Source organism: Tachyglossus aculeatus, chromosome 12 (genome assembly GCF_015852505.1).
Source record: "Tachyglossus aculeatus isolate mTacAcu1 chromosome 12, mTacAcu1.pri, whole genome shotgun sequence".
NCBI lineage: Eukaryota > Metazoa > Chordata > Mammalia > Monotremata > Tachyglossidae > Tachyglossus > Tachyglossus aculeatus.
In genome coordinates, this window is record NC_052077.1 from 35,750,243 (window position 1) to 35,768,031 (window position 17,789).

Sequence of the window (17,789 nt, forward strand, 5' to 3'; positions counted from 1 at the left end):
CTCTTGGATTACTGAGCTCTAGAATAAGTCTTATCCCTCCTGATTGCTGCAATCAGCAAATGAGTTGTTCCTATTATTGCTAACCTTCTTGAATTAATAATGGATTTCGTAAAAGTTGAGCTGAAGGAATGAACACAGAATACTTAACCCTATTAGCTGCGGGAAAGTTTTCATAACATAATAACTCATGAATTATAATTGGGTTTTGGGGAGGGAGTATTTGGTCAAAGCAGAAAGGTAACTTCTCCCGAAGGGGAGGGGTTTCTCTTTCCGTGAGCTGTCCAACAAGAAATGTTATTTTCTTTAAGACTAATATACCTTCTCCTGATCTGCTTGCTTGTGAGGAATCAGTAGCATTTTCTTGCTAGTGTAACTGATGTTCTCATTGTCACGCAGTGTCCAGCAGAATTCCTATTTTTATCTGTGTGTTCAGTGGATTTCAGTTGGTTTTTCTTATGCCCTAGAAGATTAAGGCTCACGATAAATTGGATTTGGATGAGACAGACAATCTCAGGCTCTTTTTTGAGTTTCCTTTGAGGTGAAAAAAGTGTCATGGCCAAGTGGAAAGAGCACATGACTAGAGGTTAGGATACGAGTTTCTTATGCAGCCTTCGTGGCTTGCCTGCTGTGTGAACTCGGGCAGGTTAACATTTCTGTCCCTCAGTTTCCTAATAGGCAAAATGAGGATAAAATGACAGTTCTCCCAACTTTGAGCTTCATGAGGACACTGTATCAATTCATTCAATTGTATTTATTGAGCGCTTACTGTGTGCAGAGCACTGTACTAAGTGCTTGGGAAGTACAAGTTGGCAACATATAAAGACGGTCCCTACCCAGAAATGGGCTCATGGTCTAGAAGGGGGAGGTGATGCAGAAGGTCTGAGGTGCTCAAAAAGGAAAATAGAATGGAGACAGGAAAAGTTAATCAGAGAAGATTTAGGTTCTCCATAATATCTCTGATGGCTGCACCCTGTACCTCAACCAGAGACAGTGTGAGAGCTTTAAGAAAACAGCCAGTTACAAGAAATGGTTTATTGTTCCCAGAGGAATTGATCAGACGGTGGCATTTACTTATTTCCTATAAACTGTAAGCTCTCTTGTGGTCAGGGAATGTGTCTACCAACACTGTCGTTCTGTACTTTCCGAAGCACTTACTACCGTGCTCTGCACACCATTGATGATAATGAAATCCCATTGAGGATGAGTGCATACCATGTATGTACTGTGATCAGGGCTTCGAAAAATCTACCACCTGATGTTGGGGTGTCAGGTGATCACGGGTTCTAACCCCAGCTTCACCCCATGTCTGCTGCATGACCTTGGGCAAGTCACTTCACTTCTCTGGGCCTCAGTTACCTCATCTGTAAAGTGGGGACTGAGACTGTGAGCTCCATGTGGAACAGGGAGTGTGTCCAACACGATTTGCTTGTATCCACCCCAGGGCTTAGTACAGTTCTTGGCACCTAGTAAGCACTTAACAAGTACCACAATTATTATTATTATTATTATTATTATCATCATTATTATTATTATTATGCCTTAAATCCATTCTGAAATATCATAAGAAAATTGGACACTATCAGGAACACTGGATGCTACCTAAAAGTCTGAGTGAACATGTTGAACAAGTAAGTCTTGAAAACCTCAGACAAAAAAAGACTTGAAAAGCCTAGAAATAGTCACATTTCTGAGCTTTGAAATGTAGAACAATGCTGAGCAGGCCTGATCTGTCCTTCAGTGTGTCCCTTGAGTGCATAACAACTTTTGTGCTCACTCTCATCCTTCTAGGGAAGGGGGAACATGGGAAGCCTTATCCCCTTACTGAGGAAGACCATGATGATTCAGCTTACAGGGAAAACGGCTTCAACATTTTCGTGAGCAACAACATAGCTCTCGAGAGATCACTGCCAGACATTCGCCATGCTAAGTAAGTACCGGCCCCGTGAGGTGTGGAGTGAATTTTAGTGTTTCTGTTTAGTTGAAGGGTTGATTGCAGTGCTTGTGAATGCGCACAAATGTCCGTTGATAGTCCATCTAGAACCTGTTGGGATAGTCATTCATTCATTCATCCATTCCTTCATTCAATTGTATTTATTGAGCGCTCACTGTGTGCAAAGCACTGGAGTAAGTGCTCAGGAGCGTACAATATAACAGTAAACAGACACATTCCCTGCCCACAATAAGCTTGCAGTCTAGAGGGGTAGAAATTCTGAGGTAGTTAAATAGGGACTTTCAATATCTGCTTCAATGGGGGTGTTGATTGTCAACAGCAACCATTAAAAGAACAAGTAATGAGTGGTGTCAAGAGTTCAGTGGTTGACCCAAGCAGCTCCCTGATCTACCATTTTGCTCCAACAACTACGGCTGACTGTGGTACAGAAGAAGGAGCTTTGAGCCCAGGAGTTGAAATCACCCATTTTGCATTAATAGAACTGTTGATCAAGGGTGACTTCAAATATAGTAAATTATCTCTACTAAGATTCCTGGGAGTCCAAGTGATGGTTTACTGCTGCTCAAAGAGCAGCATGGCCTAGTGGATGGAGCACAGGCCTCGGAGTCAGAAGCACCTGGGTTCTAATCCTGGCTCCTCCACTTGTCTGCTGTGTGACCTTGGGCGAGTTATTCCACTTCTCTGTGTCTAGTTACTTCATCTGTAAAATGGGGATTAGTACTGTGAGCCCCACATAAGACATGGACTGAATCCAACCTGATTAGCTTGTATCTACTCCAGTGCTTAGTACAGTGACCGGCACATACTAAGCCCTTAACAAATACCATAAAACCAAGAAGATGGCTGCATTATTCTGACTGTTGAATCCATCTTGCCACCCCCTGCCCCCCAACCCTCATCATCATTTTTCAATCTAATCACAAAGAAACAAAAAAGGGGAGGTGATGTTCATGCAAATTGGGGGTACCCATCCAGACTGTATTAGCTTCTTCCTTCCCCAAGATACAGTTCTGTCTGAGGGAAAGGGGAGAGTGGGAAAAGGAGAAAGGGAAACAAACAAAAAAAAAGATGTTGAAAATTAATGAATTTGATCCTTTGAAAGTTAGTGAGAAGCTGGAGCAAATGATCAATGACCAGCAAGTTTAGACTCATCAAAGCCTTGAAAAACAAATTAGAAGTTGGCTCCAGAGAAAAACTGCTCGGTGATCATGGTTTTTCCACATTGTTTACTAAGTGTCAAATTGCACCTATTTTTAATTCACTTGGAAAGGAAAATGCTTCCAGGTTTCCTCATGATCACTAAACAAATTTGCATTTCCCAACTTCATTTGCATGGGATGACCGTGAAGAACAAATCCATTTTTCTCTTGTAAACTGTGTGTTTTAAAATATTTAGCTTATTCCCTGTGGCTGGCTACACTATCCCCAGGTCACCGGAAATCATCTCTAGTAATTCCCACTGGCCTAGAACATTTCCAGTGATGGGGAATTTTAATACATAATTGCACTTCATCCAAGATGCATTACATTGCATTGTAGGCATGCTAAATCCACTCTTAGAACAGTCTCTTCCTCAAATCTCTTAATTTGTGTTCATGTGGAAAAGGCTGCTGAGGGAAGCAGGACAGGAAATAATTAGAATCAAAAGAAGCTTAAATGTGGAGTTTTTGCAGCTTTCTGTCTTGCAGTTTGATAACTGCCGAGGTTCCATGATGACCTGAGGCTGAGTCAAGGGGTAGTTTCCAGGTGGCATAGGTTGAATCAAGGGAGGAAGAAAGAGAGAGAGAGAGAGAAAGGGAGAAAGAAAGGGAGATTAAAAAGATAAAAGGAGAAAGAGAAAGATAGAGAAGGAGAAAGGGAGAAAGGGAGAAAGAGAGAGAAAGAGATAGAGAAATGGAAAGGAATATGTGTGTTTAAAGACTCCTTGTGAAGGTGAACTAAGCAACCAAATGCACCTTTGCTTTGGAAATTCAGCAGCATCTGAAGTCAGTTTGTTGCCACTGCCCATTCAGTGGCAGGGACCATATCTAATTCCCTTCTGTATATTTTTCCACAGAGTTCAGTACAGTACTCTGCACACAGGAAGCACTTAATAAATGCTACTACTACTATAATTACTACTACTAGTAGTACTACTAAAGCAGCTTAGCTTGATGGTTAGAGCCTGAGCCTGGGAGTTAGAAGGACCTGAGGTCCAATCCCAGCTCTGTCACTTGTCTGCTGTGTGACCTTGGGAAAGTTGTTTCCCTTCTCGGTGCCTCAGTTACTTCATCTATAAATAGGGGATAAAGACAATGAGCCACATATGGGACTGTGTCTAATCTGATTAGCTTGCAGCTACCTCAGTGTTTAGAACAGTGCTTGTACATAGTAAGTGCTTAACAAATACCATCATTATCACTACTACTATTACTACTACCACTGGTGCATAGTTAATAATAATGGTGGTATTTGTTAAGCGCTTACTGTGTGCGAAGCACTGGGCGGGATACAAGGTGATTAGGTTGTCCCATGAGGGGCTCACAGTCTTAATCCCCATTTTACAGATGAGGGAACTGAGGCACAGAGAAGTTAAGTGACTTGCCCAAAGTCACACAGCAGACAAGTGGCAGAGCCGGGATTAGAACCTTAAAGGGTCGTTATAGCTTTTTAAACAGCACTTGGTCATTTTTATTCATAATCACCCCACAGCACCCTTAAGCGGGAAATTACTCTCTGAAACCATAATTGCAAAGGAAGCTAAGAGTAAACTCACTCAAAATAGATTCCCCACATTCCGCAAACCAGTACCCACCACTAATATCCACCATAATGGCATAAGGTCAAAATATTACTCTCTAATGAGTCCAGGATCAATAAGAATTCAGCTTTAATGAAGGTTACTTAATTAAGGAGATGGAAGAAACACGCAGAATGTGGACCTGGGCCACAGAAACTCCCGAGTGTTCCCTGTAAGTGAGTAGTGATCATCCATAAATTCAGGCTCAAACCATGACCTCACCTCTCTCTGCTCATTCGCCACGGCCAAAGCACGCATTCTTGCCATCTAATCCTCTTGGGGATGTTGTATTTTATGTGGATGAGCCCTGGGTAATCCCTGGGTCATCTGGCCTGTGGAAGAGGGGATTGGAAAGGTGAATAATCACAAGCACATAGAGCAAGCGAAATCTTTGTGTTCAGGAAGCATGTCTTACGTTTCTTTTACATTTTGCAAGTGCTTCCTTGGGAAGCACCATGGCGTTGTGGATACAGCACAAGTCTGGGAGTTGGAAGGTCATGGGTTCTAAGCCTGGCCCTGCCATTTGTCTGCTGTATGACCTTGGTCAAGTCACTTCACTTCTCTGTTTCTCAGTTAACTCATCTGTAAAATGGGGATTGAGACTGTGAGTCCCAAGTGGGACAGGGACTGTGTCCAACCCAATTTTCTTATACCCACCCCAGCGCTTAATACACATCTTGGCACATAGTAAGCACTTAAGAAATACCATAATTATTACTATCATTGTTTCCATGCACTCAGGAGCAGTAGCTGCTCCATAAAACACTATTACCACTACAACTACTAATACAGAACAAGTTTTCAGGTAGGGCCCACTCTCTAATACTTTGGACTGAGAAGTGTACTGCAAACCTACTTCTAGTCTGGTGTCAACCAATATCAATGTTGATTTTGTTTGTTTTCAATGGGTTTTTATTCACAATGGGTTCAAACTGCCATCAACTCTCCTTTTCAAAATCTGTTGGGTTTACAGTTAGTTACCCAAGGATCGTCTTTATTATTTTTCCAAGCAGTTCGACGTAAATTCAGGATTGATGATTGTTATTCCATTCTTTCCATTGTGTGTATTCTTTACAGTAATGGTACAAGGACACTGGAGATTGGTCCTTATTTTGGAAGAACAGGCTCAAAGAATCAAAGGGACACCTTACATATGGGCAACGTTACTTGTCTATGTATACTTATTAGAGAAATTCTGTGGGCAAGAAATGCAGGCTTTCAACCCATTTTTAGCATTATTTTTGCTTTCCCCATGTTCCTTGTGGTTGCCATCCTGACTCTCGTTTGGGGAATTGCCAGTGATTTTGCTATCAATATTAGCTGAGAAGGTTGAACAGGTAGCCAAATTGACTAGCCTCAGGCTACAAAATAAAAAATGTCAGGAAAGACTGTCAGTAAAGAAGCAGCATGGCATAGTGGATAGAGCACGGGCCAAGGAATCAGGTCATGGGTTCTAATCCCGGCTCCACCATTTGTCTGCTGTGTGACCTTGAGCAAGCCACTTCACTTCTCTGTGCCTCAGTTACCTCATCTGTAAAATGGGCATTGAAACCGTGAGCCTCATGTGGGACAGGGACTGTGTCCAACCTGATTTACTTGTATCCACCCCTGTGCTTAGTTCAGTGCATGGCACATAGTAAGAGCTTAATAATAATGGTAATAATAATAATGATGGCATTTGTTAAGCGCTTACTATGTGCAAAGCACTGTTCTAAGTGCTGGGGAGTTTAAAAAGTGATTAGGTTGTCCCGGGGGGGGGGGGGGGGGGGGGGGGGGGGCTCACAGTCTTCATCCCCATTTTACAGATGAGGTAACTGAGGCACAGAGAAGTTAAGTGATTTGCCCAAAGTCACACAGCTGATAAGTGGCAGAGCTGGGATTTGAACCCATGACCTCTGACTCCAAAGTCCAGGCTCTTTCCACTGAGCCACGCTGCTTCTCCACAAATGCCACAATTATTATTAATATCATCTTAGCTCTCTTTGCTTTGCCATAAATTAATCTGCTGAGCCCATTTTCTTGCTAAACTATAGGCATGGTCCTCCCTTAGATTATGGCTATTTAATAGAAAAAAATGCTCAAAAGGAATTTTCTTATCAGGACCATGTAGGTTTGTCAAGGTGGAATAGGAAAACTGGTGCAGGCAGGAATCTACCTCTAACCACTGCACCTTCTAGCCTCTTAGACGTCTGTACAGAAATTCCTCTCTGCCCACCAAGATCAGCCAGAACCTAATCTCTCAAAGGTAAGATTTCCTGAATAAAAGTCACTGCTGCCCCAGACCTCAAAGTAAATCTGGGTGTAAAAGAACAGGCGAAATGTGTTCCTTTTCAAAATTTTAGGAGATTTCAGGGGAACTTTGGGGTCTCTCACTAATGAAGAAGCACGACCTTGTGGAAAGAGCGCAGGCGTCGGAGTTGGAGGACCTGGGTTCTAATTCCGGCTCTGCCACTTGCTTTCTCTGTGACCATGGTCAAGTCACTTAACTTCTCTATCTCATTATTTTCATCTGTAAAATGGGCATTCAATACCTGTTCTCCCTCCTTGCTAGACCGTGAGTCCTAGGTGAGACAGGAACTGGGTCTGATTTGACTATCTTTTCTCTGACCCCAATGCTTAGTACAGTATTTGCAGCATAGTAAATGCTTGACAAATATCATTGTGATCATTGTCGTTGTTATTATCTGCCAAGACAAAATCAGTGATTGAACTCTCATCTCTTGAGACCCAGCCAAGTACCTAACTCTCTCTGTTCATTAGTTTGTCAACCTCATGGAGGTCTAGGAACATTTATTTCTACTATACCTCCTTCATTACTTAGTCCAGTGCCCTGCCCATGGTAGCATTGAGTAAACACTGTTGATTGAGTAATTAAAATGTAAAACTTTACGAATAGAATGGACTTCGTGTCCCCAAGTTTGACCACCATTGCTGAATTGTGTGTCCTAAATGGAAAACGGAAAGACTATTTCAGTTGAAGACTGCATCTATCATCTCAGCCCAATTAATAATTGATTGCATCCCAGCTGTGAGCAAGGAAAGAAATAGAGATTAATCCTCCTTCTTCCCTCACCCTCAATCCTATACAGACTGCCGGGCAGACTAATTCTACAGATCTGTCAATTGGCAGTACAAATTACCAGTTATCGCCGCTTTATCGAGCCCAACTGACAAGACAAGATTAGGATGGAAACACAGTGTGACTGAAATCGGCCACTGTAAATTGAATAGTCTGCCACACCGAGACAATTACTATGTAAATTGTTGCTTGGAAATGTTTTGTGCTGATATTTTTTCTGAGCTGTGCTTGTCATTTGCCTGATACCAAGTGGACATTTTATTTTGTAAGAGAGGGGGAGAGAGAGAAAAGGTCAACTTAAATGGCCCAGTTCGATGAGAGACAAAAAGCCAAGAGGGTAATGGAAAGCTATCTCCTCCTCCCTCTGAATTGATCATGTTCTCTTAAGAGGAAAAATAAAGGAACTTCTGTGACCTCCAGTTCTGTCCAAGTAGTTCCTATCTTGACATGGTAATGTTTTGTTTTTGGTTGTAGGGATCTCACCCTTTTTTTTTTCTAGTCACTTATCAATCAACAGAGGATACTGATAGAAGAGAGCAAGAGAAAGGCTGGGCACTGTCCAAGAGGCTGACATTGAGGGTTCTTTTAAATGTGCATAAAATGCAGCCATTGTAACAACAGTTCCAAGCAAGTCTCAAGTTGTATGAATTGACTTTTGTTGCTAACCTGACTGAAAGACAGTCCTGACTGCATTTGCAGTCCTTGTTTTCAGTACACCTGTCCTACTCACCATTCATTCATTCAATTGTATTTACTGAGCACTTACTGTGTGCAGAGTACTGTACTATGTGCTCAGAAAATACAATTCAGCAATAAAGAGTGACAATCCTTGCCTACAATGGGCTCAAAGTCTAGAAGGGGGGAGACAGATATCAAAGCAAGTAAGCAGGCATCAATAGCATCAGTATAAATAAATAGAATTATATATATATATATATATATATATATATATATATATATACACATCAGAACAAGTAAACAGGCATTAATATAAATAAATAGAATTAGAGATATGTACGTATTTACACAAGTGCTGTGGGGCAGGGAGAGGGGTAGAGCAAATGTGAAGAGTCAGGGCAATATGGTGGGGGGAATGAGGACTTTGTTTTGTTTTGTGCATACTCGAAAAGTTATAAAAAACTCCACACGTAGCTAGCTTAGTACTAATGATCATTATTGTATAGATATCATTCAGAAGCTGAAGTAAATTGACAGCAGAAGCCACAAATTCTATTTTCCAGACAAGGAGGCTAGACGCATTCAGGTGCACACAATTCATGTTCTCCTTGAGGAGGGGAAATGAATATTGTCTTCTACATTCAGCTAAAACAAGGATTTACATGAGCACGACAAGAGAACTCCTCTCTTGGGCCTAAAGATTTGGCTTTGAAGTTTCTTGACTATGAACAGGGAAGCCAAATACTGTCAGGATTGAACAGCTCATGGTTAAAGAAGCCAATGAAGGTCAGATCTGCCTTAGCAAACTGTACAAGCATATTTGTCCTTGTACCTATTTGGATGCTTAGTACAGTGCCTGGAGAATGTGCTTATGAAATGTCACAATTATCATCATCATCACCATCATTATCAACTAAGTATAAAGATATGTATATTCATGCTATGAGTGGAGAGGGAAGGGGGAGTATTTAATGCTTAGTGAGTAAAGACTTGGGTACTTCTTTACTATGCCCATCAGGTAGAGATCAATTGACACCGATGTTAATCGGTTAGCGAATCGTATTTACTAAGCACTTACTGCATGCAAAGTACTGTACTAAGTGCTTAGGAGAGTACAATATAACAATAAACAGATACATTCCCTGCATCCAACAAGTTTACAGTCTAGAGGGGGAGGTAAACATTACGATGAATAAATAAACTACAGATATGTACAAAAGGGCTGTGGGGCTGGGATGTTAACGACTGACAACCCGGCATGAAGAGTTAAGCACAGACGATCTTGGATCCAGAGAAAATGGAGAAGCAGTCTGATTTATAGCATCCAAATAGCTGACATTTATCTCTGAGCACAAAGCACAAGCTAGGCGTGAGACATAATTACTGCGGGTAATGCGCAGTTATTAAGAATCGATAATATGTTAGGCACAGCTACGCGTTCTATGAGTTGACTGGCTCATTTTCAAATGTTACCTGCCTCACATTACTCTGTGACCTAAGAGTCGATATGCAGTGGCAAATAATGAATTATAGACTTTGCCAATTATCGCTACCGCTTCTTAATGTGAGTTACCTGAGCTAACCAGGTCCCTAACTCAGTGGAATTGATTTAAGCCCATTGGCATTTGTTTGAATTGAAGCAGATATTCATTCTCATAGGTGTGCGCTCACCGCAGACCTAGCGAGCCCCGTCACACATCATGTTCCATGCATCTGGTCAGTTCATTCATTCATTCAATCGTATTTATTGAGCGCTTACTGTGTGCAGAGCACTGCACTAAGTGCTTGGAAAGTACAATTCGGCAACAGATAGAGACAATCCCTATCCAACAACGGGCTCACAGTCTAGAAGACTGTGTGGGTTGTCTCTCTGGCCTGACATAAAATGGGATGCTCGGCCACTTTTGGCTCTCCCTTTGAGCTCTGGTTTCACTATGACACTTTGGAGCCCTCTGGACTATAAACTCATTGTGGGCAGGGGGTGTGTCTATTACATTGTTATGTTGTTCTCTCCCAAGTGTTTGTACAGTGCTCTGTACACAGTAAGCCTCAAAAAATACGATTGACTGTGAGAACTGAGAACCGCATTAGTTATGTGGAAGCAGTGTGGCTTAGTGGATAAAGCTCAGGCCTGAGAGTCAGAAGAACCTGGGTTCTAATCCCAGCTCCTCCACTTGTTTGCTGTGTGACCTGGGGCAACTCACTTCACTTCTCTGGGCCTCAGTTCCCTCATCTGTAAAATGAAGATTAAGACTGTGAGCCCCACGTGGGACAGGGACTGTGTCCAACCTGATTAACTTGTAACTACTCCAGCACTTAGAATAGTGCTTGGCACATAGGAAGCGGTTAAAAGTACCAAGTACCATTTTTTTGAAGATATTTGAAGGGAAATATGCTTTTTTGCTCCTGTACCATGCACGTAAGCCATACTGTCAGGGATCACTACTTGCTCAGGGAACATCTGATTGACTTTCAAGTTTGTCTCACAGATGTGCAAACTTTAAGGGCAATGTAGCACCTTCGCACACACTGATCTCCGCAGATTTCGATGTCAGTAACTTTGGGTGCAACTACTTGCTCTGAGCAGAGAGATGTATGCAACAGCTTCACTTCTGGAGAGGACTTCAAATTGCTCTGGGGCCAGTTGTGGGGCAGATGCAGGGGTCTTGTGTCCCAGGCCCCTAATAGTGACACCAACTTCATGGGGTTTAGGGGTTTTCCCACTCCAGGGTGGCAAATCCCCTGCCCTTTCCCCCTTCCCCCAATGGCCCTAACTCCAAAAGCTATGGGGAAAAGCTCCAGAAAGAAGTGGAAAGAGTATGGGATGGATGAGAGAGGCCCTGGGTTCTGACTCCTGCTCTGCACTGCTGTGTGACATTGGGAAAGTCATTTAATTTCTCTATGCCTCAATTACCTCATTCATTAACTGTGGATTTCATAATAGTAATAATAATAATTGTGGTATTTGTTAAAAAGAATAATAATTGTGGTATTTGTTAATAATAATAATAATAATAATAATAACTGTGGTATTTGTTAATAAGTGGAATGATGATATTTGTTAAGCATTTATTATGTGCCAAGCACTGTCTAAGTGCTGGGGGAAATACAAGGTAATCAGGTTGGACACAGTCTCTATCCCTCATAGGGCTCACAGCCTTAATCCCCAATTTACAGATGAGGTAACTGAGGCACAGAGAAGTTAAGTGACTTGTCCAAAATCACACAGTTGACAAATAGCATAGCCAGGATTAGAACCCACGACCTCTGACTCCCAAGCCCAGCTCTTTACGCTAAGCCACACCACTTCCACACATCACCCTGTCCTTCTCTCCCAGGGAAAGAGAGAAGCAGTGTGGCTCAGTGGAAAGAGCACGGACTTGGGAGTCAGAGGTCATGAGTTTGAATCCCAGCTCTGCCACTTGTCAGCTATGTGACCTTGGGCTTAACTTCTCTGGGCCTCAATTCCCTCATCTGTAAAATGGGGACAAAGACGGTGAGCCCCACGTGGGACAACCTTGCTCACCTTGTATCCCCCGCCCCCCCCCCCCCAAGGGCTTAGAACAGTGCTTGGCACATAGCGCTTAACAAATACCACCATAATTATTATTATTATCTCCCCCTTTTAGACTGTGAGCCCATTGTTGGGCAGGGACCGTCTCCATATGTTGTCGACTTGTACTTTCCAAGCGCTTAGTACAGTGCTCTGCACACAGTAAGCACTCAATAAATACGATTGAATGAATGAATGAATGAATAAGCACTCAACAAATACGATTGAATGAATGAATGAATTAGGTGCCTACTATGTGCCAGGAACTATACTAAGTGCATGGGTGAATACAAGAAAATCAAGTTGGACACAGTCCCTCTCCCACATGGGGCTCACAGTCTCAATCCCCATTTTACAGATGAGGGAACTGAGGCCCAGAGAAGTGAAGTGACTTGCCCAAGAACACACAGCAGGCAAGTGGTGGAGCCGGGATTCAGCTTTCAGTTTAGCAACATCCCTGAAAATACTTGGTTGTGTGGATGGTGCCCTTGAAAATGGCTTCTGCCCCAGGCTTGTGGTTGCTTGTGTACCAAGGCTGTCTCAGGCAACTGGTGCATGACCTCTGAATTATCCACTAGCTGTGCTTCCCAAACTCTATCATCAGCATCTATTGTTGAGCCTTTGGGATCTGCATGCTGCAACGATAATGATTGTGTGACTTGTTAGTACTGCTATGTGCCAAGCACTGTACTAAGCTCTGGGGATAGAGGCAAGGTGATCGGGCCCATCACAGTCCCTGTCTTACATGAGGCTCTTGCTCTGAGACTGAGAAAGGGAGAGCAGGTAGTTTTTTATCCCCATATTACAGATGAACAAATCAAGGCACAGAGAAGTTAGTTGACTTATCCAAGTTCTCACAGTAGCTAAGTAGCAAAACTGGGATCGACTGGGATTAACTCAAGTCTTGTAACTTCCAGATCCATTCTCCTTCCACTAGACCAAATTCTACAGATTTACAAACCCTTTGGCTTGCAAAGCAAGCAGCATGGCTCAGTGGAAAGAGCCTGGGCTTTGGAATCAGAGGTCATGGGTTCAAATCCTGGCTCCGCCAATTGTCAGCTGTGTGACTTCGGGCAAGTCACTTCACTTCTCTGGGCCTCAGTTACCTCATCTGGAAAATGGGGATGAAGACTGTGAGCCCCTCGTGGGACAACCCGATCACCTGGTATCCTCTCCAGCGCTTAGAACAGTAGTGCATTGCACATAGTAAGCGCTTAATAAATGCCATTATTATTATTATTTGGCTACCTCTTTTTCCACCAAGTCATCAGGACAATGTACGGAATAGAAGGAAAAAAGTATCTCCACTCTCCAGCCGAACTCTTACTACCCAGCTCATTTTGTTTCTGTAAAGACTCAACAGTATTTACTGAGCATCTACTGTTCAGAGCACGTGGTACGTTAGAGGTAGAAGACACCACCCTATTCTCAGGTGGCCTACAGTGTAGGAATCTGGATAAAGAGGAAGTCTAAACTGAGTAAAGATCGGGATATTCAACCATGCACCGGCTCTAGAGCATTACAATCTTGGCTGTGTATGTGTCCTAACCCCCTCCTCCTCCTCATCAGTGGTATTCACTGAGTGCTTACTGAGTGCAGAGCACTGTACTAAGTGACAAGGAGAGGGATATACATCACAGTTGGCAGACATGTCCCCTGCCCTCAACAAGCTTACATTTAGAGAATCTACTTAGGAACATATCTCCAAGTTAGTAATTCTCCTAGCTGAAAAAATATCAGAAAGTTTGTGGGATGTATTTAGGAATCAGATTTGCTCCACTAGAGGTAAAATCCTTTAACAGAAAATGGTGATTTCTCATCCCTTAAACTGTGAGTCCCTTTTCCGTGGGCGAGGGACTGTAACTCGCTGTGGCCAGGAAATATGTCTGTTTATTGCTAAATTTTACTTGCCCAAGACCTTAGTACGGTGCTCTGCACACAGCAAGTGCTCAATAAATACAGTTGAGTGAATGAATGAATGACTATGTCTAACTGAATAATCTTTTACCTACCCTAGTGCTTAGTACAGAGCTTGGAACATAGTATGCATTCATTCATTCACTCAATCGTGTTTATTGAGCACTTACTGTGTGCAGAGCACTGTACTAAGCACTTAAGCACTTAACAAATACCACAATCACTATCGTCATTATAGCAGTGCATCCAAACATGGATTGTATTGGGAGTGAAATTAAAGAATCGGGGAGTTTTTTGGCTTCTTTTTTAATTCTGCATAGTTAGTAACAGTGGTTGGGGACAGCCTTAACTGGGTGCAGAAGCACCACAAATCCTGTAGTGAATTCTGATATTTCTCCATTGGATACAGGTGGAAAATAGAGACTTTTAACTCCAAGGGCTATAAATCATCCATGAACATCGCGCGGTCCGTCAGATTATTCTGATGAACTGTCAGTGTATTTGGAAGCAACCAACCCAGAACTCGAAATTACTAAGGTGATTGCTGAAGACTTCTCCAGGTTCCCCTCTCCCCCAACTACTACTCCCTGTCCCTCTTCTCTCTGTTCAACAGAGATCCATCAAGGCTGACGGATTAGATTTAGAGTCTACAAGGGGGAATGATGAAAGCAGTGGTCCCTGAGAGGTTTCTGACATTCCCAAGTCAACAGGGATATGTATGTATCCTTACTCATTCATTCACTCATCAGACAAAAAAATGGAAGAACTATAACTGTATGTAAAACACCTTTCCCAACTGCCTTTACTTACCCTGATGTATGTTATTTTTATTCATTCAATCATATTTATTGAGCACTTACTGTGTGCAGAGCACTGCACTAAGAGCTTCGGAGAGTACAAAATTATAACAAACAGACACATTCCCTGCTCACAGTCTAGAGAGGGAGACAATTATCATTATCTTGTAATTGGACTGGGGTAGGGGTGATTATGATGGAACGTGACTTGATGATTTAGAGTTTGTGTGTGTGTGTCTGTGTGTTCCTCTTGGACACTTCCTGTTTGGATTCATTATCATCATTAAAACAACTGCATTTATTTAAATGAACAAACTATGACTACATGAAAAAAAGCACTGATGATCATATTAAAAAATGCTTTGGTACATGTCATGTCATCCTAGATCTCTACTTGGGATTCATGGGATATGTGATACATGTATATGTATACAGTGAATAATAATTACTCACTGCCTCGAATTCCTCAACTCCAACTTCCCACTAGACCCCATACATTCTGGCTTCTGTCTCCTACACTCCACCAAAACTGCCCTCTCAAAGGTCACCAGTAACCTCCTTCTTGCCAAATCCAATGGCTCCTACTCTATCCAAATCCTCCTCGACCTCTCAGCTGCCTTCGACACTGTGGACCATCCCCTTCTTCTCAACATGCTATCGAATATTAGCTTCACAGACTTCATCCTCTCCTGGTTCTCCTCTTATCTCTCTGGCTGTTCAGTCTCAGTCTCCTTCACAGGCTCCTCCTCCCGCTCCCATCCCCTTACTGTAGGGGTTCCTCAGAGGTCAGTTCTTGGTCCACTTCTGTTCTCCATCTACACTCACTCCCTTGGTGAACTTATTCATTCCCACGGCTTTAACTATTATCTCTATGCTGATGACACCTAAATCTACATCTCCAGCCCTGCTGTCTCTCCCTCCTTCCAGGCTCGTATGTCCTCCTGCCTTCAGGACATCTGCTTCTGGATGTCTGCCCGCCTTCTGAAACTCAACATATCCAAGACTGAGTTCCTTATCTTCCCTCCCAAACACTGTCCTCTCCCTGACTTTCCTATCACTGTAGATGGCACTACCATCCTTCCTGTCTCACAAGCCCGCAACCTGGGTGCCATACTCGACTCCACTCTCTCATTCACTCCACACATCCAATCCATCACCAAAACCTGCCGGTCTCACCTTCACAACATTGCCAAGATCCACCCTTTCCTCTCCATCCACACCGCTACCTTGCTGGTTCAATCTCTCATCCTATCCCTACTGGATTACTGCATCACCCTCCTTTCTGATCGCCCATCCTCCCTGCTTCAGTCTATACTTCACTGTGCTGCCCAGCTTATCTTTGTACAGAATGCTCTGGGCATGTCATTCCCCTCCTCAAAAATCTCCAGTGGTTGCCTATCAACCTTCAAATCAAGCAAAAACTCCTCACTCTCTGCTTCAAAGCTCTCCAACACCTCTCCCCCTCCTACCTCACCTCCCTTCTCTCCTTCTCCATCCCAGCCCGCACACACAGCTCCTTTGCCGCTAACCTCACTGTGCCTCGTTCTTGCCTGTCCCACCATCGACCCCTGGCCCACGTCCTCCCCCTGGCCTGGAATGCTCTCCCTCCACACATTCGCCAAACTGGCTCTCTTCCTCCCTTCAAAGCCCTACTGAGAGCTCACCTCCTCCAGGAGGCCTTCCCAGACTGAGCCCCCCTTTTCCTCTCCTCCTCCTCCTCTCTCCATCATTCCTCCCACCCTCTGCCCTACCCCCTTCCCCTCACCACAGCACTTGTATATATTTGTACATATTTATTACTCTATTCATTTTATTAATGTTGTGCATACCGCTATAATTCTATTTATTCTGATCAATCAATCAATCAGTCATATTTATTGAGCGCTTACTGTGTGCAGAGCACTGTACTAAGCGCTTGGGAAGTACAAGTTGGCAACATATAGAGACAGTCCCTACCCAACAGTGGGCTCACAGTCTAAACACGGTCTGATGGTGTTGACACCTATCTACCTGTTTTGTTTTGTTGTCTGTCTCTTCCTTCTAGACAGTGAGCCCATTGTTGGGTAGGGACCGTCTCTATATGTTGCCAATTTGTACTTTCCAAGCGCTTAGTACAGTGCTCTGCACACAGTAAGCACTCAATAAATACAATTGAATGAATGAATAATAACTGTGGTATTTGCTAAGCATGTACTGTGTGCCAGGAACTGTACTAAGCACTGGAGTAGATATAAAGTAATCAGGTTGAACCCAGTCCCTGTCCCACACAGGGCTCACAGTCTTAATCTCTTAACAGAGAAGCAATGTGGCTCAGTGGAAAAATCCCAGGCTTTGGAGTCAGGGGTCATAGGTTCAAGTCCCACCTCTGCCAATTGTCAGCTGTGTGACTTTGGGGAAGTCACTTAACTTCTCTGTGCCTCAGTTACCTCATCTGTAAAATGGGGATTAAGACTGTGAACCCCCCATGGGACAACCTGATCTCCTTGTAACCTCCCCAGCACTTAGAACAGTGTTTTTAACAAGCATTTAGTACAGTGCTCTGCACACAGTAAGCACTCAACAAATACGATTGAATGAATTTGACAGATGAGGTAACTGAAGTACAGAAATGTTAAGTGACTTACCCAAGGTCACACAGCAGGCAGGTGGCAAAGCCAGGATTAGAACACAGGTTCTTCTAACTCCCAGGACCATGTTCTAACCTCTAGGCCTAGGCCCTAGGCCAAGCTTCTTCTCAGTATATTTGCCCATACAATAGTGCACACTAAATCCTCCCACCACAAAAATTTCGAAATTACCAAAATCTTTACTTGTTTTAGGGTACACCCTCATCTTCTTTATTTTTAATTCCCTGTGAAAAGAGGGAACTAGAGCTCACAAGATTTTCCTCAGCTAAGTGTTCCATCTAGAATACTGACAGGAAATTATCCTATCCCCAATGGATGCTCTCTATGGACATCGAAGAAAATGGAGAAAATATTTTTTTCGAAAGATGTCTAGATTCTAATTCCAGTTCAATCAATTGATCGACAGTG

The 17,789-nt window shown here is 43.0% G+C and overlaps 1 protein-coding gene across 2 annotated transcripts in view; it reads left to right on the forward strand.

Annotated features, from left to right (window-relative positions):
- GALNTL6 (polypeptide N-acetylgalactosaminyltransferase like 6) overlaps positions 1 to 17,789 on the forward strand; it is a 775,084-nt gene that overhangs the window by 381,049 nt on the left and 376,246 nt on the right. For both annotated transcript variants that reach the window (XM_038755166.1, XM_038755167.1), the window contains exon 4: positions 1,789 to 1,927. In XM_038755166.1, the coding sequence (XP_038611094.1) occupies positions 1,789 to 1,927 (139 nt within the window). The remainder of the gene's footprint in view (positions 1 to 1,788; positions 1,928 to 17,789) is intronic.